The 24,990-nt window shown below is 33.1% G+C and overlaps 2 protein-coding genes across 7 annotated transcripts in view; both read left to right on the top strand.

Moving 5' to 3' along the window:
* LOC127063465 (protein couch potato-like) overlaps nt 1-18,472 on the top strand; it is a 39,133-nt gene extending 20,661 nt beyond the window's left edge. Inside the window, exons 5-9 of one of the 5 annotated variants that reach the window (XM_050993298.1) lie at nt 1,059-1,197; nt 2,247-2,380; nt 2,970-3,178; nt 3,850-4,054; nt 5,564-18,472. In XM_050993298.1, coding sequence (XP_050849255.1) covers nt 1,059-1,197; nt 2,247-2,380; nt 2,970-3,178; nt 3,850-4,054; nt 5,564-5,596 — 720 coding nt within the window. In that variant the 3' untranslated portion in view covers nt 5,597-18,472. Of the gene's footprint in view, nt 1-1,055; nt 1,198-2,246; nt 2,381-2,969; nt 3,179-3,849; nt 4,055-5,563 lie in introns of all 5 variants that reach the window. The other 4 variants (XM_050993299.1, XM_050993300.1, XM_050993297.1 and 1 more) reach the window with 4 other exon arrangements.
* Nucleotides 18,473-19,269: 797 nt separating this feature from the next.
* LOC127063605 (uncharacterized) lies at nt 19,270-23,690 on the top strand. Of its 2 annotated transcripts, none has more exons than XM_050993606.1 (4): nt 19,270-19,358; nt 21,164-21,322; nt 21,450-21,703; nt 22,133-23,690. In XM_050993606.1, exons 1-4 carry the CDS (start codon nt 19,298-19,300, stop codon nt 22,907-22,909), a joined length of 1,251 nt encoding a protein of 416 aa, XP_050849563.1. In that variant the 5' UTR covers nt 19,270-19,297; the 3' UTR covers nt 22,910-23,690. The 2 variants fall into 2 exon arrangements, with proteins under 2 accessions (XP_050849563.1, XP_050849564.1); XM_050993607.1 differs by lacking the exon at nt 19,270-19,358 and adding an exon at nt 20,717-20,986.
* Nucleotides 23,691-24,990: the final 1,300 nt, after the last annotated feature.

The raw sequence follows: 24,990 nt of genomic DNA, 5'->3' as shown, positions 1-24,990 counted from the left end.
ATATAACCGGAGAGAGAAAATCGGAACAAAGTTCAATATTTAATTCTCGTTACGTCGAAGCAAACGGATTTATCGTATAATATTAATGAACATCGTTCGAAATTGAATTCGATAGGAGGATTCGTTTTTATTTTCGCGGTACCATTCCCTTCCCCATCTCTCCCGAAAAATGCATCTGAGGCATAAATGTTATTTGCGAGATCGAATTGACGTCAGCATTCCTAATATTAACTTTGACCCGTTAACGAACGGACCGTGTCACGTTTTGAAAGCCTTCGAATATCGCTTGCGCTAGCGATAGAGCTTTTTGATATATGTATGTACGTCGATTTGGTATCTTATAAAATGACGTTGCGATGTGTGGTAAATAAGGTGAAGGGGAGGAGGTCGTACGATCTTTGACTGTATACATTATATATACATATATAGGTGTACGCGTATATGTATATATTTTTATCTAGTAGACACTGCAACTGAGCTCACGCTATATTGCAAGTATGCAACAATAACAGCAACAATAATGACAAAGACAATAACAACGATAACAATGACAATGGTTTTTGAGAAACATCCTCTTGTCGGATGGACACATCTCGCTCTGTATCCATATTATCGTAGAACGGACTGAGGAACGATCCACTTTGTTAAAACACGTACGCACATGCGTGCTCCTATGCTGAATTCTTTTGAACTCTATTACCCTTCGTGATTGGCACTACCTGTAGATGCATTATTTTCCGATTCATCGTCGCCAAACGTAAAATATCTATTCACCGCGAATGAAAATATGAGAATAATAAAAATATCAACGAGTTTTTCAGGATATGTCTATTTGAACGCGTTCGTAGGGCAAATAGGGTTGGACATGAAAATGTAATGCGATGGCGACGATGGAAAAGAAGACGTTGCTGAAATGTTCGAAAAAGCCTGACCCCTTTTCTCTCTCTTTCTTTACCTCTATCTATCTTTCTCTGTCTTTTTCTACCTCCACACATATCACGACCCAGCTCTGTACGTGTGCTCCCGGTTTACTAATTTAGGGAATCTATTTCCAGCAGGGGGTTAGATTCGATCCTGATATGCCACAAACCATACGTTTGGAATTTGCAAAAAGTAACACAAAGGTTAGCAAACCCAAGCAACCAGCCGCTGCAGCAGCCACCTCGCACCCTGCTCTGATGCACCCTCTAACTGGACGTAAGTATGCACCGCCACTCATTCACTCGCTGACACACAACTCACCAATTCTACTCACCCACTGCACCGATTGTATAAACTTTATATATATATATATATATATATATATATATATATATTCTGTCCTATTGTTTTATTTTCCTTTTCATCTGTTTTACGTCCCTCATACGAGTATATACCTATCAATAATAATAATAATAATATAATAATGTGGCCATTTATTATCACTGACTCATTTTACGAGCTCATGAATAGGAAGTAAGGCAATCACAAAAAAAGCATTAGAAAGTATTAAAATTAATTTTCTATAAAAATGATCCAAGAGAGTTCTTAACCACGCTATTAAGATCAGGGAATAAAGAAAGAAGGGGAGAAAGCGAAGAACGAACTCGAGCGTTTATCAAGCGGGTTTTGCGGGTATCGTTCTATCGTACCATGCGCGGTTCTACGCGAAGCGTTGTTTTATCGATCGGTACTTCGAAACATGGCAACTCTAAGCCATCAACAATTTCAGTGAAATTACTCACCGTCACGATTGATTTAATCGTCCTCGTCGAAAATTTATTGTCCAGGGTATGGACGTGTCACGGATGTGAAAGCGCGTCGCTTCGATCCGGCATTCGTGGAAATCTTGACGTCTTTTTTACATATATGTAACGTAGATACATATACCATACTTTCCAAGAAGTTTGCAAAATCTCGACTATAAATTAAATTAAGAAATAAAAATAGTTGTTCCGGATTAATTCGAGATAGATACATAAAATTATTATTGAACGATATATTTTCACACGATCATTTTAAGGTTCGTTTAGTATCGATTATAATTTATATTGTCTATAAATTTCTTGAGTACATCGGAGTATCTATTATTAAACAGTATGAATGATCTGCAACGTTTCTCGTGATTATTTTAAGATTTATTTAATATTAATCGTACTTTATAACATTATCAATTTGTTTGGATAGATCGATACGTTATTAAATATAAATTATAAGTTATGTTCATGAAAAACAACAATCTTCTCTAATAACCAATTCTATTTCAGACATAGGAAGCCCATTTTTCCCTGGTGGTCCTGAACTATGGCATCATCCATTGGCGTATTCAACAGCTGGAGAATTACCAGGAGCTCTACAACATGCAACGCTGGTGCATCCAGCGTTACACCCTCAGGTCCCCGTACGTTCCTATCTTTGACTATCAGCAGACAAAGCTCTGGAGCCGCCGACGAGCGCCCCGATGCACGTTAGTGATACACATGATCGTTATACTCGATTACTGAATCATGCGGTGTCCAAATAAGATAGAGATAAAAGATACGTGAAGTTACGTCGAGATCAATTTCATCGACGTGACTCAACGACGACGACGATGATGACTACGACGAGCACGACATAGCTCGGTTTTTCTATCTCGGATCTCTCTGCTTCGATCGCCTGAATTATTTATTTGCTCGATGGACGTGCTTTTATACTCGCGTAGATGTTTTGACGTGTACACGTTATATCTAATACATATGTCTAGATCGAACGAATCGACCAAAGACAGTTCGCGATCTAGAGACGATTTTTATGGAACGTGGGAAAGAATATACGGTTAGGCGACTGGATTAGGAAATACAGTAGATATATATCCATTTTTGGATATATTTAAAAGTTGGCTAAATATTAATAAATTTTACATTCCAATTAATTAGAATTTTCTTTTTCGATCTCTCTGATGGCACAAGTAACACGTAAAGATATATTCCAATGTTTCTTAATTTCAGGCTCCTATGTCTTTACCACATCCGACGACTTTAACATCAATACACGCATCGCTGCCACACTTCTTACCATCACCGGCATTGGCGTCACCCGTTGGATCGCCGTCATCACAGCCGAATATCGCAGTTAGCAACGCTCCGTGCTCCACCCTGTTTGTCGCTAATCTCGGTCAATTTGTGTCCGAACACGAGCTTAAGGATATCTTCAGCAGGTCAGAAAGTTTTGATATATCTACGACGTTTAACAGATTAAAGGTGGATTAAATGCTTTAAGCATTTTTACATTTATCACGAACGATTGTTCATGATAATTATAACAGTTTTGCGAGTGCCCCTCGTTTTGCTTTGAATGTTAATTAGAAATCGGATTCTCTTTTCGTTTAGAGTACGTTTGATTGACATCGAATAATCAATCTCAATGGCATCGATGTTTAATTTTCAAAGTTGACAGTGCGCGATAAAATATCTTACATCGTCCATCATTTTGACACGATCGCAAATCAAAGACAAGCAATTCGGAGAATGAAAGAATCTTATCTTTTATCGCACCAACAATCGTTTCACAATGGTAACCATTTGGAATCTCATCATAGGACTCGAAAATTCCAGTATAGGTTTCCATGCACCCAACCAACTGCCCTTTCTCTCTTTCTCTTTCTCTTTTTCTCTCTCCTCTCTGTCTCTGTTTCTTTTTTTCTTCTATGCATCACACGCGTGCACCGGCTTTGTATTGGCCGAGAACAATAATAACATTTTGCACAATTATCACCAGCAACCACGAGCAATTAACTACCCCTAAGCCCGTAAACCTCCCAAAACCCTTTTAGCAGCAAAAAACCTCTGTACAACTAACAAAAGCACGTTTTATCTTATTTATGCACAGTTTCCCTGGTTTCTCCCGGCTTCGTATGCACACGAAGGGAGGGTCACCGGTGGCCTTCGTCGAATATCAAGACGTACGCTACGCGGCACAGGCGATGTCCACTCTCCAGGGGTCCCTTCTCCTCTCCTCCGACCGAGGAGCGATAAGAATCGAATATGCAAAATCAAAAATGGCCGAGGTGGGCTTTACAAATCTCTGGATCGAAGTAGGTTTCATTTTGTCTATGATACACAACCGGCTAACTCTTTGTCTATATTTCTCTCTCTCTCTCTCTCTCTCTCTCTCTCTCTCTCTCTCTTTCTCTTTCATTCTCTTTCTCTCGTAAAATATTCGACGAACGCGCAAAGTTTTGCTCACTGGTACATACATACATATACGATGCTAAGCCACTCGGAATCTTTCCAACCCTCTCCGTCAATTTTAAACCGCATAAACGCACGCCCGATGTTCTTTACGCTTGATTACCTGCTCCTGCACCGATTCTACTTCCATCATTGTAATAATGAACGTAGAAGGACAATCTATATCTGTACAGTGCACAACGATCGAGGTCTACATCGTGCATCGGTTTTACTGAAGGGATCACGAGCACAACATTGCGTTTTGGTCGTTTTTGGATCGTTATCCGACATAATTGGCCGCGGTGGATTATAGAGTCCATTATCTGTTCTTTTCTTTTTCTTTTTTTTCTGTTTTTTTTATCTTCCGTTTCACACCTTGCATCTCTCGATCTTATTAGCGTTAGCCTTATTCAAGTTTTCTTTCTTCAATTTTTGCGTTCTCGAATTTGCTTTTCGCGAAAAAAAAATCGCTGATCTTACTACACTAATATTTATTAAAACTTTTTTCTCTCCCTCTTTCACTTTTTCTGTGTGTGTGTGTATATATATATATATATATATATATATATATATATATATATATAGATATATATATATTGCGCTGAAATAGTGCTTTGGTGGGACGGGTTTTGTTTCTCTGTCTCTGCACGATTTCGTTTTTAAACAATGCAATGTTTGCGTTTACAGTGATACGTTAAGTCGATTAATCGGAGTAATCGCTTGTAAAGTATCCTGTAAATGTTGAGTTTCACATTTGGCTCGATCTCGACAATTCTGTTAAAAATAATTTTCTTTTAGTTTTAGTATATTCTTTCCAATTAGTATGACTCATATCCGAGATAAAAACATTATCAGATAGTGTTTCAATTAAAATTTTCTGTTTAATAAAAAGATTAGGGAATGTTGCAAAAGAATTTTCATTTATTTTCTATGAAAAAAATTAATACAGCGCATTTGAAATAACATCCCATAAATTTTCTGACGTAACTCGTTCTTTACAGCAAGTTTATTATTATTTATCTGTTTAATTTAACAACGAGCAGACAAGGTAGAGATATTTTCCATGCATAGGAAATAACAACATAGCGACGCGTTCTGTTAACTTTGAAAATTAATTTCTTTTAACGTTTTCATTTATTTTTTTTGTATCTTCGTTCATCTAATTTTTCTTGAACAGAGTGATAAAACAATTTCGATTTAATATACAGTAGATATCCTTTGTATGATAGACAAAGGGCGTTATACGAAGGGCGATTTAAAAATATTTAATCAAAGATTACTTTGACATTTTTAATACGAGAAGGATAAGTTTATTTATAGACGATCGTTGCAGTTGTCTAAGAGATTCTAATTATTTCTCTTTATTTTCTCAGGGATCAAAGAGAGAAGAAAACGGGCAACCTTAAGATCGACATTAATGGGATATAAGAAGAAAAGCAAGAGAAAAACGGCATATTCTTACGGAGAAGGGAAAAAAAGCGCTGGCGTTCATAATGAATTGGAAGATTTCGCTATGGCACAACAACACGATGACAAACAACAGGAAACACAGCACAACAAAAACAAAAAGAACAACGACAATTGGATATATATCGGGCGTAAAAAATTTCCAATTTAATATGGAAAATGAAAATATAGATAGGCGCGTATTAACGTATCGTAAAGAGTAACGTAACACACGCACATACACATACATCTACAAATACATGCGAAATAAAACAGGTATTTACACGTACATACAGAGAAGAAGTAAAAGAAAAATGGGGAGATACGAAAATATGAATCACGAGGACGGGGTGAGGAGAGTCGTTCCACCTTGATCCGTGCAGCACCAATAGATAAATTTTGTAATTTATTCGGCGCAATGGCGTTGGTTCGCGTCTCGCCGGGGGCCCAATAATCGTGTATTCCTAGGTATACATAATATTTTTAAAGAATTTATCTTACCGATTCGTAGCCGTGCGTTTTTCCCTATATATATATTTTTTTTTATTATTATTATTATTATTTTCGCTGAATTATATATCAGATGGATGGACGACGACGAAGTGAAAGAGGAGAGTGAGAAAAAAAATCAAGTCATGCTGCGTGAGATGAGGAGAAAATGTGTGCGAGGAAGAGAAAGAGAAAGAGAAAGAGAATAAAACGGAAAGACGAAAGTCGAAAAAAATGAAGGAAGATAACAGTCGACGATAGAAACAAATGGATACGAAGGATCCGCATATCGAGGAGTATGTAATTGAAGCTAATTAAAGCTAATTATTAAAGCGCAAAACCACGCTTGTGCATAGCCTTGTTGTCGAAAGACGATCGGTTCGTATTATAAATAATGTAAAGAAGACAAAGATGACACTTACAAAGATAAAAAAAGAAGAATAACGGAGATATCACACCGAAGAGCACATATAATTTATTTGCACGTCGCGCACAGAAGATCGAGTAAGATTCTCCTTAGGAGATAATTCGTGCCTCAAAACGCCGGCGATGACGTCTCGACGTTCATCATAAAAAAAAAAAAAAACGGAAAAGAAAGAAGAACGCAACGAGCGTGCGCGCGCTGTCGTCTTGACGAGAAAAAGAAAGAAATTGCGATGAAGAGAGACGTATGAGAAAAAGAAGAAAAAACAAATAGAATAATTATATTATCCAATAATAACATTAATATATACTAATACTAATAATAATAATAATAATAATAATAATAATAATAATAATAATAATTATAATTATAATTATAATTATAATAGTAATAATACTAATAATAATAATAATAATCAAGCGCTCGCGCAAGTAACGCTATCCTTCGCAGCTTTTTACTTGAGACTATAAGAATTAACGAGGAAGAAAAAAAAAGAAAGAACAAAAAATAGGTTTTATACAAGATGGCTATCGTCGCCATTGAACAAACGATCTCTGTAAATAACGGTCGGTTATTTGATTTTTAAGACGAACGACGAAGGAACGTTTTCGGTCGATGCTTTCGAGATGACTAATTAGCGCGCGCGCACACGAACACAAACATACATCTTTTATGGACAATGTTGATGAAGAGAGATAAACGAAAAAATAAGAGGAGCAAGCGTCGAAGGCTCGTAGATGAAGTTACGTATTTATTATACAAAGAGGAAGACGAGTTATGTACATCAAGCTTAATACCAAAGGTGCCCTAAGATGCGTGTATTTATGTTTTATTATCGGTGGATTGCGAAGGTGCGAGCCATATGCGTTGCATGAATATGTATCTTGTTGATAGATGTGCATCTATTCACATAGAATGGATAAAACGAAAGAACGTGGGTGTTCAGGTGGGATGTTTAAGAGGATGATGTTGGTAAGGGAAGGGAAGGGTGTGATAGAAAAGAAAATATAAAAAATAGAAGAAAAAGGACGAAAGATTTAGTATGGTTTAGCGAAAAGGATTAGAAGGGAGAGAAAGATGAGGGGAGGGAGGGATAAGAGAGAGAAAAAAGATGGAGAAAAATTATTAAAAAATCGAACGAGTATTAAGTGATAACCTTATTCATATACATAACGAATGTGAACATATCATAGGATTAGGCGATTAGGCAAGGGCAAAGAAAAAACGTGAGAAACATTATTAAACGATCTGTTGTCGTGATGTATCGGAGAAGGAAAAAAAGAAAAAGAGGAAAAAAAAACGAGAGAAGAGAAAGCAGACAGAACAGGTGTTTTGCCATGCGTGCTAGATAAAAAATAAACAGCGGCCAACTCGGCACGTAATTTGTCCAAGTGCCTTCCCGTTGGTCGAGTCATGCTTTAATCGTAAACTGTAGATAAAAGAGAAAAAAAAGAATCTCTCGTCCGGATGTTAAACGTCTGAAAAAAAAGACTAAAAATTCAATGTTTATGCCTCTAGCGCTGTTTTTTCTTTCTTTCTTCTTTTTATATATACATATATGTGTATGTATGTATGTATGTATGTATGTGTATATATGTATATATATATGTATATATATATATATAATCATCCACCGGATTTAGGACGGTTTTAAGGCAAAATTTTCCGCGTCTCCCTCGGGTCTGTTAATGGCGTTAATGCCGTATCGAAGATGTCGAGTAAAAACCTTAAACCCGCTGTTGTTAGAATTAAATCGATAATCGAATAAAGCCGAGTTAGATGAAAAAGAATAAAATAATAATAAAGCTCGTGTCATTGCCTTATGTATATAGGTACACATTTCATGCAGAAATTAAATGACGAATAATTGCATTTTAGAGATTTTAAAGATAGTCCATGTTTTAAATCGCAAATCGTCGGAGTAGTTCTTACTGTATATGTCAATATATTTGGCGTTCATCGATAAAGGACAAAAACAGAAAAATCCATAAGAAAAAGATCAATAGGATTTCTATTGATCATCATCCATACATCAAAATGCCGATATGTGACACCCAGTCGCGATTTTTGCATTTTAAAACTCGACGCTGACAGGATATGAAGGGAGATGGATGGATAAATAAAGAAAGATTAAATAATTAATTAAACAAAGTCGTGATTGAAGGAAGAAAGGATCTTTTCGCGACGTTCACGATATTTTACTTTTTTTATTCTTTTTTTCTTTTTTAAATAATATAAACTCGTAACAAGAGAATAGCGCTAGAGTTTCGTGGATTTATGAAAACTGTAATTGGTTTCACACCCTTTTTGTAATATCGACGAGAAATGTTTTCGAATAATTTCGGTAGACCGATCACGATCGTCTCGCCTCTCGTTTTCCATTTTCCATGATAAGGAAAGAGAGAGAAAGTATTTATGTTCCATCGCGATAGACACATATCCTTAGCCGTCCTAATATCGCACTCGTGTAATAAACTCACTAATATCGGTGGAGTCTGGATAGGACAGAACAATCAATGCGTTCGTAATTATTTTTAATAGACTATAAACTATGAATCGAAAGTATAAAGAGCGTTCGCCGAGTATTGCTCGGCTGAATAACGTTCATTAATTAAGCCCGACATATTAAATGTTTCCGCGTACGTTCGGGATGTCCAGCGCGCGCAAAAATCGCTGAGAATCGACCGTTCAACTTTGCCGACGTAATTGGGTGAAAAAAATAATATAGAAGAGAAACTATGAAACCAAAAAGAAAAAGTAAAAAGAAAGAAGAAAAGTAAAATGAAAGAAAGAGAAACGTGTGGGGACTTTTCATATAAGTCGGGACAATTGATCGCGCAGTGGACGTTCGTATAGTATTTTATCGTTCTTTCAGAGAGATTGAATAATCTCTTGCGTAGATGAAAAAGAAATAGAAAATAAAAAAATAGGAAAAGAAGTAGGAAAAAGAAGAAGCACATCTGTTGATACATTTGTTCGTTGATCCGAGGACGGATCGATGAATTTACATTTACAATTAGACGAATTATAGTGTTGATATTATTGATTATGATAATATCGAATAAATATGAAATATACACATACATACACATACATACATATATACACATACATATAGAGCGGGACCGAATTATCGTTTCAGGGAAAACGATGGCCGAAAGCATCATATCGTGTGGAAAGTGATAAGAGTACGTTGCAAATGGTATTCAGGGTCGTTATACTGTCACGCAGATATATGTATATATATATATATATATATATATATATATATATATATTTCCTAATTTCGGATTAGATTAAAAAAGCCCAAATTACAGGAAAACGCGAGCGACCGTTTTGAGCAATTTTGAGCAAAAATTTTATAATAAAGGGGAAAGCAAGTCCACGTACGAAAGTAACAGAAAATAAAAAGAATTTTCAATGAGTAAATAAATAAATCAAACGAGATAGAACGTCATGGATATTCAAAATTGCAGTATACACGTACAAGATATCGATATACGAGTTATATTATTTTTAAATCATTCCATGAGGACAATTTCGATTTCGCGTTTTTTGATTGAGGTTGTGCATCAAGGCATTCTCAAAGCGTATTTTAAACTTACAAGTTCGATCCGTCCTTTTTTGTACGGTTTCTTTTCTTTATCCTACTTCAATAAATGCCGATATTTTAATATGATTCAGTATGCTTCTTGGTTCGATATATTCCAAAGATCAGTGTAACTCGTGGAATCGAAATTTTATTGGCAAATTCCTATCGAACGTAAAGAAAAAAATAAATTACTTCTTTTTTAGCAAAGTCGCGGGCATAAAATATCACGAACGAAATGTATTCTTGAATTGATTTTTTTTAGTGAACTCTATTTTTTGCGCGATGTAAATTTTCTGAATTATCACGTACACATGATGGGTTACAATGCAACAATATGCAAATTATAGCACGTAATAGAGCTTATCGCAACTTGATTAAGAATTTCACCTTAAAAAAGTTAATGCACGTGATACGAAACACGAGTCGCGCTGTTCTTATTTCGTTGGGATTCTTTAGCGAGAGTAAACCCATAGTATTTAGTTTATTATTATTTGCAACAACAATGTAAAGGTTCGATATTTATTGTGTGTTAATTATTTATTTATATTCTTTATCTTTACATGGTGTTTTACGTGATACGTTTTTAAAAAATTTAAGTCGTTAAATTTGATTATAGTTATCGATATACGTAAATTATTACTATTCATGTGGTTTTATTATAGATTGATATATATTCTGACGTGTCTACGTTTACGTCGTATATTTCTTTTTTTATTTTTCTTGTAACTTAGCCGAGCAGCGATATTTCGAATCGACCATGAGTGATTAAATCGAAAAGAATAGAAACGTTTTTTAATTTATTTTATATCTTGAATATCGTTGAAAAATGATTTTTAATGCTATTATTAACTTATTTATGTATTATATTATATTGAAGCGAATTCGAATGCAGTCGCTCAAAGGCTGCTTTCGAAATTTGTACTTACGGTTAGAAATGGTAACGATTAAAAAGGGTAATGCTTGTTAGACGTTATTTTCAAAAGTAATAGAACAGTTTTTGAAGCTGTGAGCCAAACGAGGCCTTACATCCCATATCGAGGTTTCAGGGAAAATTATTAACATTAACGAGCTGAACGTTGAATAATCTTGGAGTTCTTCGAACTTCAATTTTTCTTTACCCCGCTCTTTTTTTTTATTTTGTTCTCTCCCTCATTTTCGTGTTTCATTAAACATTTTTACCAAAGAGCTCGCTTTATAGTTAGGAAAGTACGTACAATGAAACGAAGCGATGATATATTATGGCATATTTTCTTCGGTAGAACGAACTCGGTCAAATCATTGTACACATATATCCCTTGTATAATTATTTATTCGAAATTCGAGATTAAATTTCTCATAATTAATTCAACGTCGTTTAAAGGGCGATTGCTTGATGAAATATTTGAATGAAATATAATAGAAATCGGTGAGAAGATCAGTGTGCAAACAATGCCAAATAACTTAGTCAATTGAAACCAAAAGCCTCGTAGGAAAACTCGTTAATTAATTTATCATCATTGAAATTCTTTTTTCCCTTGGGAGATACACGATTCGGTGCACGAATTCGTTTCGTCGAGAAAAGAACGGTTCTCTTTTCGAGTCCGTTTTCGAAAGTAAAGAGTTACTTCGATTATCACTTTCCCTTTTTCATTTTTTTTACTGTACGAACGCGATTGCTCGAGCGTTGTCGCTCGAAAAGCTATATTTGAAAAAAGATGTAGAAAAAAGAAAGAAAAAAAAAGAGGAAAAAGAAAAAAAAAATATCAATGTAGGAATAAAACGTACATAGACCGACGATCGCGATATACATATCTATGATCCGACGAACGAGCTTTGCCCGTGCTCTGCATGCAAATCATCAAGAAAATGATATATGTAGGTACCGTACATATACATATCTCGACGTCTCGTGTGATTAGCGAAATTCTCTAGTTTCCCCGATTGGCCTTTTCGACGAGGGAAATCGACGAGACCCAATCGACGAGAACGGTGTAGATACGAAAGTATAATATATATCTGTTCTCCTCTTTGCTTTTTGTAGAGTTTCTATCACCGTAGTTTGATAAAATATTTCGACAAAGGAGGAATCATCGGGATCGGTGAAATATAGTGCGAATTCATTCCGTGTAATCGTAACTGGTTTTCTGTATTTTAGATCGTAAGGGAACGTACTCGTTGTCGGCGATCGACGACGGGTCGTTAGGTTGAATTTTAAAGTGCTTTACAAGTGAACTAACTCATATCAGTAGATAGTACTGCTAGTATGTAATTCTCTAGGGAGTAGCGTTTACGCGTAAATAAGAATATTAGAATAATATATATGTATATATATATATATATTTATATATATATGTATATATATATATTAAAAGTGAATATATATATATATATATACACAAACATATGTATATGTATATACACGTTACGAAAATAGAAAAAGACGCAGAGAGAGAGAGAGAGAGAGAGAGAGAGAGAGAGAGAGAGAGAAAGAGAGAAAAAATATATAAAAGAAAAAATAAAAACACACACATATACAAACACAAACTTGCGTATAATGAAGAGAAAAATATGTACATTGTCTATCAGATATTTTGTACCGTAATAAGGAAACAAAGAAAAATAAAAAGGAGAAGGAAAGGGAAAAAGAAAATAACAAGATTACAAAGATAATGAAAGAACGATGCAAGTAGGAGAGGAAAGAGGAACTATTCTAACGACTCCATTACTTTTTTTTTCTTTTGTACAATTTATTGCAATATCATTATGGTGTAAATTACGTTAACATAAAAAATTTTCGTAAAAAATTTACGTAAGCACAATTGCTATGCGAAAATATAGATATGTGAAAATAAGATAAACAAATTCGATAGAAAGCGTGTAAAAAGTTCACACATACAGACACATATACAGGCATACACATGCACACATACAACATACAACACAGATATAAACGTACACATATTACGCGATAAAGATTTTTCGCAATGATGTGAATCGGTATCGCTGGAAAGAGATAAATGATGCGTGAATTCGCACCAATGAAATGTATTTTCCATAAAAGCAGTTCACAAAAAAACGTTTGTTATCGCATCGATCTCGAGTGATAGTCGATCTGTCAACACGATTACATGATATGAGACGATTACTAGATAACATCGTCTTATGCAGGACGTTTACCTTTCGCGACGATTTTTGTCAACGTTCAATGTCGTTCATCATAAGCCGAAAGCCTTCAGAGAAAAATATATGAATGAAGGAGCATAAGAAGTAAAAAATGAGAAACGAGAAATAAAGAAAATAGAAAATTACAAAATGGAACGTCTTGCGTTCTACATTGAAGATCGTCTTACAAAATCCTCTGCTTTTCTTGCTACAGGCTATCGACCAAGATGTGTTGAAATGCGATGGAAAGGGTTGTGTTTGAAAAGGTTGAATGGTCGTGAATAAAAGAAAAGCAGAAAAAAGAAAACGCGTGAGATCGTTCTAGTTTGCACTTGTATATATCTTCGAAGAAGTTTTAAAGAAAATAAAAGAGGATAAAAAGTAGAAACCTGGGGTACTCGAGGTTATCTACCCTCGAGTTAGTCGAGATCGAACTTCGAAAGAATATATTCTTAACCAAAGATTAGCAACGTATGTATATCCTTCCAAAGATTATAAGAGCGAGAGGAAAGAGAAAGAGAGAAATAACGAAGAAGAATAACATAAAAGTGAAGAAAAGGCGAAGTGATAAATGTTGAAAGGAAGATAACTTAGAACACAAAAGTTTTATCTGTTACAATCGAAGAAAGAAATCTCGATCGTTTATCGTTTCATCGATCGTGAGTGTCGATCCCAACGAAATTCATCGATTAATTCGAAATAAAAAAAGCACCTTTCTCTTCCTTTTTTTTCTTTTTTTTAGGTAAGGATCAGTAAAAAGTAGCGGGAGGAAAAAACTCGCGATTGACGATTTAGAAAAAAATTTTGTCTTTGGCTCGGTAAATAATAAATTGCTAGCTAATAAATAAAAATTGGATAATAGTTTGATAGTCGATCGGCAACGATTAGATCTTTCCAAAGTTTTATACAAAATTATAGATACACCCTTTTGAGATTCAAAATACGCGTCTAGTTTGCGATATTTTAAACTCAAGAAGAATGCGAGCCTTATAGCTAAGTTTTTAAGTTTTTCGAAATCTACGAACCGAGCTTAACAAGCGAGATAAGTCATTAATACATATCGTTATATTAACGAAGATAAAAAGTCGAGTCATATTAGCTCGTTTATAAAGGCACGAGCATTTAGGCGGACCGAATATTGAAAAAAAAATGCTGACACGTAAATTTTTTTTAATTTTTTTCTTTTTTTTTTTTTTCTTTACTATTTCCTAATGTAAGAATCTACGAAGAAAATTTTATCATATATATTATATTAACGATTACTGTGAAACTATATAGTATGGTGGTTGTGCGTAGTTCAACGTATTTAGAAAAAGAAACTAGCCTTTTGGAGATTTAATCAGAAAGAAGCATTTAATTGCTTGGGGTTCAATCGACGAAACAGATATCAGTATTATTCTTACACTATTCCGTCGAGATCCGTCGTGTTCTTATTTGAACAACTACAGTGAAACTCATCGAAACGATCTAACAAGGCAGAAACAACAAAAAACACAACGTCCAGGAGTGTCGTCGTATATCACGAATGTTCAATGATGTTCGTCTATCATTCCAAGGGCATATTTTTTAAACCGAGTTCTGTGTTCCCATAGCGTGCACAGTGTACGTCTATTTTCGCTGTTTTTCTTTATGATTATGAATAACATTAGATGCATTATATTCTGTTGATACTATTATTACTTACGTAAGTATCGATCACGAATGATCGTTATCATATGTGGCAAGAAAAGAAATAGAAAAAAGAAAAATAGAAAAATGACAATTATCATTTTTGTTTTAAACTTCAGCTCCAATTAAAGAGCAGGTCCATTAAGCGTTTATCGGCGTACACATGCTCTTCCGTTCATGAGAACGAAAGCACGCTCATCCTGCATATTTTCTCGGAAAATGAACATTTTTTTATTTTAAATCTAAGATTTAGCGTCTAAGATTTTTCTAGGAATTTCGTTCCTACTTATATAAAGTTGTACGAAAAAAATTATGGAAAGTATGAAAAGTGGGCTAAAATTTCGAGTGATTATGAATGTATTATCAATGTAAGAACGATTACTATTATATTATATATATATATTATATATATACATATGTATATATATATGTATATGTATACATACATATGTAATATATTCTTTATATATGTACAAATCGAAAAAGTTCGCGTCAGGCAGGCACAGCGATTCTTTGCGTATCAGGTAAACATCACGTGATTATGAATAGCTAATTCATCAATCATTTATGCGTAGGCATCCGACGATCATAAAGCTATTTGATTGCGATACTTTTTTATTGTCTTGTTAATGTCTATGTTTAAACCAAAGCCATTTCAAAGCATGTTAATTTATGTTAACGAGAAGTACCAAGTATTCGGTAGAGATCGATGTAACGCGAAGTATGAATTGTAATTCTTAACTCGATATGAGCTGAATGAAATACTCATTCACATTCGTAAAGATCTTTATGCTCGTCACCAGAATAATATCGATTCGATTTATTTAAGCAAAACAGGTTAAACAGCGAGATTTCCCGGATAAACGAAGGAACGATAAAAAAATAATAAACTTGTTGTTTGTTTCGGAAAATATAGGATACGCTTGCGAGGAAGTTAATGAATGGATTGTGATATACATACATATACATACCACATACAAAGCATCGCATACCGGCAGTATATTGTACGCAGTTAATAACCGAATTTGAACGTCCAAAAGGAGTATTTATGAGATAAATAATTTATTAACGTGTTCGTTCGAAGTCGTTCATTCGACGTCGATCTTCACGCGCGGAGTTCATGCGTTGCAATATCGTCATATACTATACATATCTATACGTATCTAGGTACATACAAGCAAACAGACACACACACACACATATAATATATAGAATTTCTCTGCTTTTAAGTAGTTTTGAAGTAACATTCAACGACCAAATATACAATATTTCGTATTAAACCATTGCGAGTCAAGAAACCAAAGTTCTCTCTACTCCTCGATAGCGGTCAAACGATACACTTGTCAGCTGTTATAAGATTTAATCTATTCGTCGATGATGTTTCTCCGCGCGTAGATACTCTAATAAGAAGCTAAAGAAAAGAAGACAAAATAAGACAAGACAAGACAAGACAAGAAAGAGATCACAGTAATAATCATGAATTCAATAATATGTCACAAGCATATACATATTTTGAATGAAAGTATGATGAAAGGGCAATTAATAGACCATTGAATGGATATTTTTTATACTCTTAAAGTGGAAAATAATACATACATACATACACAAATACATGGACACATATACATATGATAGTTAACATTTAAGATCGGACAGTATATATGATAGGGTTGAAATTTAGGAGATCATGGGAGGAGAAGTTAAAAACAAAAAAAAAATATATAAATAGGTAAACAAAGCAGAGGAAGAAAATTTGTAAAGAAAGTACCGTCTACGCATACAGAAATAGCAATGATCACGATACTGATACTAATGACAATGGATTGGGGTAGGATTATTTTTTATCCAACTCGCGAAGTAGGAGGTAACGCTCATACGAGAGGGAATTTTGAATTTGAATGCATGATCGAGTGACTTGCGTCGTTTCGTAATCGTATCTTAATGAATGCGTAATAGCAGGTTTGAATTAGTTTAGGGAACGTTTTGAGAACGTATATTCTTGCAAAGAAAAGAGTTGGTAATGGGACAGAAAGATTATGCGATGGAAAGGAATAGAGAGAAAGAAATAACTTGTGAATGAATCTTAAAATCGAAGTAGCGACGACGACGACGACGATGTTGACGTTGATGATAATGATGACAATGATGATAATGATGATGTCGATCATGCTGATGCTGATGCTGATGATGATAATGATGATGATAATAAGTAATATTAATAACCAGTAGGAATAATCGATAGTAATAAATTGTAGCAGCTTTCTGTGTAAGGTTATTGTGATATCTAAGTAATGGTAACTTTACCGTAGCGATATAAACTAAAGAGAAAAAGAAATACACTCGACACACACACATACACACACACACACACACATACACAGACACAGACAAAAACATATACATATTGATACAGAAACATAAGAATCTGATATATTAGCGAGCGTAGGAGTAAAATAATTAAGCAGTATGTCGACGAGGCTCCGAGCGCTGCCTCTTCAATGGAAAAAAAAAGAAAAAAAGAAAAAAACAATGAAAAAAAAAGAAAACGGTCGATTCGCCACGAGAGATAGTAAAGTATATATAGCGGTGGGTGTCTCGATATAGCCGTTTCTCTCTCTTTTTTCTTTTTCTTTTCTTTCGTGCTTTTTCTTTTATTGTTTTGTTTTTCTTTTTCCTTCTTATTTGTCATCTTTTTCGAGGACGAGGTTCGACACGACAATCCGAGGCCTCGTCAAGTACTACCGGACACGCGAGGACCTTCCGAGCATTTCGCGAATAGCGATTGTATCGGCTGATTATCGTGTTTTATCTTGAAAATTCAATTTTTGTTTATCCTTTAGAATATTTCCTGTTTCCTTTTTCTTTTTTTTCTTCCGTCGTTTTTCTCTTACGACGACGATATATGACCTATATATGTCTACTCCTTTCAAGAAAGCAAAAATTTGAACGAAATTGTCGATCATTTCTCGGAATGTCCACGTCGTGTCTGGATCAATCCGTCCAAACATGTCTCGCGCCGAGGCATTTGCACAAAAGCGTGCATATTAATCATTGGGACTACAAAAACATATCATCGTATATAATATTACTATATATATATATATATATGTATATGTATATATATATACATACATATATATATACATATATATACATATAAACAAAAATTATTAAGCAATAAGATTTTATTTATATGCCCGTAAAAAAAGTCGAAGTAATAAGATTAACAACAACAAAAATAAATAAATAAATAAAACCATTAAACATTACATATCAGTACGTGTGTCTGGGCAAGGATTAGCTTACATATATATAAAAATAAATAAATAAATATATATATAAATATATATGTATATATATATATATATATATATATATATATATATATATATATAATCTTTACTTCGTCGTTGTCAGGCGTTAATGTTAAACTTAATTATCATTAATTAATTATTAGATTATGAAAGAATATCTTCAGGTTCTAAGCAACATTTGAAAATAATAAAACGTGCAAATACGTAATTGATATCTTGTTTTATTTGATACCTCTTCTCCTTTTGCAAATTCGAAGATAGAGATAGCGTGGCAGGAGTGATCAATAAGAAGAGAAAAGCTTCTTTTTTCTTATGCCTCTCATTCTTTTGTCAATAGTTGTGATGATTAAATAAAAATGACTATAGAATAAAGAGAAGAAAGGTAGGAGAGTTTTAAATAATTTCCATTTACAATGTTATCATTTATCTATTTTATCGTCAGAGCACTTGAAATATTGCGGATATTATCAGATTTTCATACTTATCGACGTAAAGAGCGATTAGATAAGAGGAATAGCGAGAGAGAGAAAGAGAGAGAGAGAAAGACAAAAGGTATATTAACTTATTTTTTCCTACATTTTATTCAAATTAATGAAAATTATTATGAATAGGAATATTAATAGTATATATTAATAGAAATGACAAATATAAAAGTTGTTTTTTTAACGAAAAAGAGTTTTATGAAAAGGGAAAATATATTTCCAATCAAGTTTTATTGGAAGCATAAAAGAGTTCATTGACATCTTCAGTTTCTAATCTTGTTTTTTTTTTCGAGGTGATTATGATAATAATTATCAAATGATTGTTTACGTAACTTAATCATTTAAAAAGTGGAGTCAATGTACTGCGAGGAAAACCGAAAGCTCCCAGTATTGTTATGTAGGTCGCCGAGATAAGAAAAAAATTGGTGGGTGATCGTTCGCGATTAGAGATTATTTATGTCAATCGTGGTTCACAAATTCGTCATTCTTTTAAAATCGTTAACAGTGTTTGGAAGCACGTATTTGTTGATTTGTTACCCATTGATCAATTAATGGAACCTACAAATGACAAGATGTCGAAGAAAAACTTTTTATTGAATCGTTCAACTGAAAGTATGTATAAATCAACATATGTTGCAAAGAGAGAAAAAGAGAGAGAGAGAGAGAGAGAGAGAGAGAGAGAGAGAGAGAGAGAGAGAGAAAGAGAAAGAGAGATTCGTAAATTGCAATATTAATAACGCTTCATGACGTTCTATAATGCATAAGAAAAAACGTTAGAAGTAGTTTCTATTGCATAAGAAAATACATAGCTATCTCTCTCTTTCTTTATTTATTCCTTATCTAGTCAATCGAGAAACTCACTGCGATTATTTAATGAAAATTAAAAGAAAGATTTTTATGCTTATTTCCATAATTTTTGCTACATATTGTTTACTTTTTATACATTAAATTTATACATTAAATGTAAATGAATATTAATATTCGAGTAGAAGTAACAGTATCTAATGAAAATTTATAAAATTATTTTTTATTTTTCTTTACTATTTTAGAAATCTTATTCTAAAAATCTTTACTATTTTTTATTTCTTCATTACATTTTATATATTACGTTTATATTATTGTTGTTTTGTCGCATTTATACTTATCAGTTTTTTTGTGAAAATGATAAAATTTATCTTCATAATCGTTACTTGTCTCTATTTCAATCTTTATATCCACTCGTGGATTTCACGGTTTTCGTGACGATACCGATTGCTCTGTGTAATTAGCGGACGACTATTACGTATATTGCTATAAGCAATAATTCTTATCACGTGACAATGAACAACATGCCATTTGCTTCCGTTTTACATCTTACATTTGTACCGCTTAATTTTCTCTTCAACCTTTTTTTTATTCGTATTTAAAAAATTTTTTTCCAAATCGATACTTGCTTAAGCACTTACCTATATACGTGCTTTCATATATTCGAATAAGTAAAAAAACTTTGTAAAGAAGTCGATTGCGAAATTTTTAGACATTTCATCGATTACATAAACGAAAACAAAAAGTAAAGAAGTCATACGTAAGGATGCATATATATGTTGTGCATATCTGCAGATCAGAATTCAAGAACAGTCGAGTTCCTATGTACTTGTCTACTTTTTCAAGGTGAAGCGATGACATAGCACTCTTCCAGAGATGACGCTAGATCAAAGAGAGGGAAAGAAATAGAGAAACGAGATGTTAGATCGTTGCAACGTCCGTCCGATTTATTAGCTCTTGACCTTGTTAATAGTCAATACTTTTGCTCGCATGTATTCAAATGTATATTCTTGGTGGATAGAATATACATATGCAGTGTTACTATGGGTTTAACGAAGTAATAACCATATATGGTAGCTTTGTATAGTCGTGGTGCTAGAAACGTTCATAATGACAGTAGTAGAATTACAATTTTTTTCTTAGGAGTAATATTATTGTGAGGGGGAGCGAGAGAGGGAGAGAGAGAGAGAGAGAGAGAGAGAGAGAGAGAGAGAGAGAGAGAGAGAGAGATGTGGAAGGGAGAGAGAGAGAGGAAGAGAACATAATCAAGATGCGAGAAGTCAGTTGATTCCCTGCAATATCTACACTTATCTTCGGCGCTACGTCAAAGCACGTTAATGCATTATTATGGCAGCTCTTGCTATCAAGCAAATAGTTTGCTATCGGCCTAGGTCTAGTGCGGTTACAATCAAAAATGGAGCAAAGATCTATGTCAGGTACGAGCAGAAGATTTTACGATAATACTATTCTACCGATTTTCTGCTTTCACGAAGAAGCTTAATTAGACGATTTGTTTATTGTTATTTTTTTTCCTTCGACATTATTTACAAAGACATTCAAATATATTTGTTCTTTTACTTCTTGTTTTTTTTTTTTTTAATAATTTTTTACAGATATCATAAAGAAGATGCAGCCTTTGTTAAGGAAGTTTGAAGGTGATGATGAACTCGTTATTCGTGAAGCCAAAGATGAGGCGGGTTCCAATGTGGGTGACAACTATACCTCCGTTATGATCAGAACTGTAGTCGTCGGCAAATATGGAAACGGAAGTCGTTAGTATTACTCATTGATTTTCGATCAACATATAAAACGTTTCATTGCGATCTCTTTGTTAATTTATCAATAAATAGCCGAACAAGGACTTATCGAATCAACTTTTTGTTTTTCTTCTATTTATAGCTTATAAGAAAAATTTCATGACGAAGATTCTTCCTCATTTTCGTCCCGTTACCGAATTCATGCATACCGATGCTTTATACGTCATCGAAGGATACATGTATGAAAAGATCCTTCCTGTCGTCGGTGATTATGGTCCGCGTTGCGTTTACGTCGACGAGGAGGAAATTATTATGGAAGATTTGCGCGAGAAAGGATATACTAACTGCAAAAGACAGAATTATCTTGATTTGGAACATACCTTGTTTACCATTCAGGTACTATCGAAAATATTTTTCTTGATATTTCTATGCAAGTTTTTTATTAATAATTTTCATATATGTATTATTTCCACCGGATACATGTGTTCAGCCGTTTATAAAAGATAATACGACTAATTGCGTATGGAAGATGCGTACAACGGCAAACATCTGCCAAGGCAATCGCTTTTATAGGATTATCGTATTTGATTTTCTTCTATGTTCCGGAACACGTCATCGAGAAAATTTTTATTTAAACAATATTATTTAATTTATTACTTAGTTTAGTTTTCAGAATTTATTTATTAATTATAGTCAAGAATGAGAAATATTTTTATTCTTCTTTCTCATGTTGTGAAAAATCAATGCATAGTCGTCGATAATGATTATTGAAAAATTTATTACACAAGTAATGAAAGAAATATTCACGTTTTTTCTCTCTTTCAGACACTGGCGAAGTGGCATGCGAAGTCTCTATCGATAAAATTGAAGGATTGTGAAAACTTTGAAAAATTGGCAAGTCCATTGAAGGAAAACATTTTTCCGGTAGATTCGAACGATGCCGTTGGCAGGACCGTTGACGGGGGTTTGGATAGTGCAATCAGTCACTTGGAATCAATAAAACTTCAAACGGCAGAGTTAAAAAAGGCGATAGAGTATGTGAAATCTCTCAAAAATAAATGCTACGATATAATAGCAAAGTTGCTTTCCTTACCGAAAGATAGGTATTTCACTATCTGTCATGGGGATGCATGGATAAACAACATCCTTTACAAGTATGATAAGAACGGTAAACTGTTTGATATCAAATTCGTTGATTTTCAAATATCTCGGCATACATCTGTCGCCCTTGACTTCCATTATTTCGTGTACTCGAGCGTAAGATCTTGCATTATTGAAGATAATTACGATAATTTGATCGAGCTTTATCATCGTACGTTTGTGGAAAAGCTTAAAGAGTACGGCGTTTCCGAGGGAGATCTTAAGAATTTGACCATGGAATGGTTCAAGTCGGAATTAAAGAAGTTTAGCTTGTACGGATTGGTCACTGGATTCTGGTTGATTCATGTAGTACTCGCTGATGAAACCAACGTTTTAGATATGGATAAAATAACTGCCGAGGATATAAAAAACATGGAATTTTTTAATAGGACAATAGATGCAACGAAAGCCGAGAGATTTAAATTCATAGCTTTGCATTATCTTCGAACGTATGTGCAATAGATGGAATTTTTAAGAAATAGACAAAGGGAACAACTATCACAGATGTAGACCATGTGTAATTATGTTTCATATTTTTTAATCTTGCCAATTAAAATTTACTTGAAAAGAAGTAGTATGAGTTGAGAAAAAAAATATTTTTGTAATTCTATAATATTATAAATATTAACAGCAAAAATGTTAGTTATTGACCGGTATTATAGCCATTATTGAAAAGTTATCATTTAATTATAGAATAATTAGAAGAAAGAAAAAATTTATTATAATACAATCTGATGAAATATTAATACAATTTTAAATACAAGAAAGAAAAAATCAAAATAATAAAACAATTCAATTAACTTTTTATCTTAATTACGATGCATCAAATATGTGCCAAATTGCTAGTATATTAACGATTTTTTCTTAGAATATACACGTCTTTTTATATTATGACTACGTCTTTTTATATTATAAGTATATTAATCTTTACATTATAAATATTAAATTGTTTGTAAAAACACAAATTGTAATACAAGGAGTTAAGCAAAAGTTTTGGACGAAAGAAAACATAAAACTTCAATGAGAAAGATTAAAAATGATTAATAGCAATATCTTAATTTATTTTATCTGATTTCGGGAAAATTTATAATTATTTAATGATTAAGAAGAAAGTTTTATGCCTGCGAATAAAGAAAACCAATTATCAATTTTAAGCATTCATGTTAGACAATTTAATTATTTTAAATAAACTCAATTTAAATACCACTATAAATTTATAAACATGTTACGTATTATTAAAGAAGTGTGTTATTATTTATTTACAAGAATATGGTCCATTAGTCACTCGAAATCCTGTATAAATTTTTAGAGTTTATCATTTTGGTATTTTTTGAACCATTTCATGGACGTTTTTCGAAGTACTTATAATACTTATTATTATTTATTGTTTTTCATTTTATTTATTATTACATAGATTCATAATAATTTACAGCAAATTTGATAAATGATCTATAACGTTCATCATCGCAATAACGAGATCGATGTTCATTTTGTTATAAAATTTCGAACCGGGTGCACTTTATGTACGATTAATTGTCAACACGATTCCTATTTAGCGGTCAAAGTTAAAATTTATAATAGATATCATAAGCATTTTTTTCAATGGTTAATTATAAAATAATATTTAAAATATATATTTTTAATAAAAAAAGATTTATTCTTTCGATTGAATTATATTGATATGTGAATATAGGGTGATTTAGAATAAATAGGAAATATTTTAAGAATGATTTTAATACACTTGAATAATAAATAAACATATGCTTTATTTCGCATATGGAACATAATGAAACTGTTGATAGTGGAATTTTAGAAATTACTACGGGCTGAAGCATCGCACCATGCGTTTATATTCAGATTATCGTTCCTCTATATTTTCCACATATTCTCTTATATATTTATTAAATATAAAAAAATCTTATATATATATTAAATATAAAAAAATTAAATATAAATTAAAAATAAAACTTTCCTTTAGAAAATTAACATTTTCTTCTTTATAAAGTAAAAACGTTAATATCAAACCTGATAATCTTTATATATACTATATAAATGAGTATGGCAGTAAAATGCTCCATTTAAATATTGGTATACCAGAATTTATCCAAATTTTTCTTGATTGATAAAACAGTAATATATCTTACTGACCGTCGTTAAAATAGAAATCTATTTAACATCATTATTAACTAAGGATATATTTACCAATAGCCATAAAGCAGGAATTACTTTATGGACCGGTGATAAAGAGGAATCTACTTTACGAACCGTAGGAAAAATAGGAATATGCTTTTATCGAATTCTTTTATTCGGTCAAACAGAAATCTACTATTGCGGATGTTCTTACTTTGTTAAAAATAACTCAATAGCCTATAGTTAGTCTCTTGAGCCACAATTTGTGGAGATCTCTTCGGCATATAGCCTTTTCTTTGCTTTGCACTAAAATGTGGAATAAAATCTAGAATACTAATGCAATCCTAATGCTCATATAAACGAATATAATCAATTTATTTGTACTTTCCATTTCTTTATTTGAACTGTTCATT

The sequence above is a fragment of the Vespula vulgaris genome, chromosome 4, assembly GCF_905475345.1.
Source record: "Vespula vulgaris chromosome 4, iyVesVulg1.1, whole genome shotgun sequence".
NCBI lineage: Eukaryota > Metazoa > Arthropoda > Insecta > Hymenoptera > Vespidae > Vespula > Vespula vulgaris.
The sequence above is the reverse complement of the archived record's forward strand: the minus strand, read 5'-3'. Positions and strand labels throughout refer to the sequence as shown.

Excerpts from the sequence above, each read along its gene's own strand:
- LOC127063605 (XM_050993606.1), top strand. The coding sequence starts at position 19,298 with ATGGAACCTACAAATGACAAGATGTCGAAGAAAAACTTTTTATTGAAT. Across the intron at positions 21,323-21,449 it reads CAAATATGGAAACGGAAGTC|CTTATAAGAAAAATTTCATG; the intron begins GTTAGTATTACT and ends TTCTATTTATAG. Across the intron at positions 21,704-22,132 it reads ATACCTTGTTTACCATTCAG|ACACTGGCGAAGTGGCATGC; the intron begins GTACTATCGAAA and ends TCTCTCTTTCAG.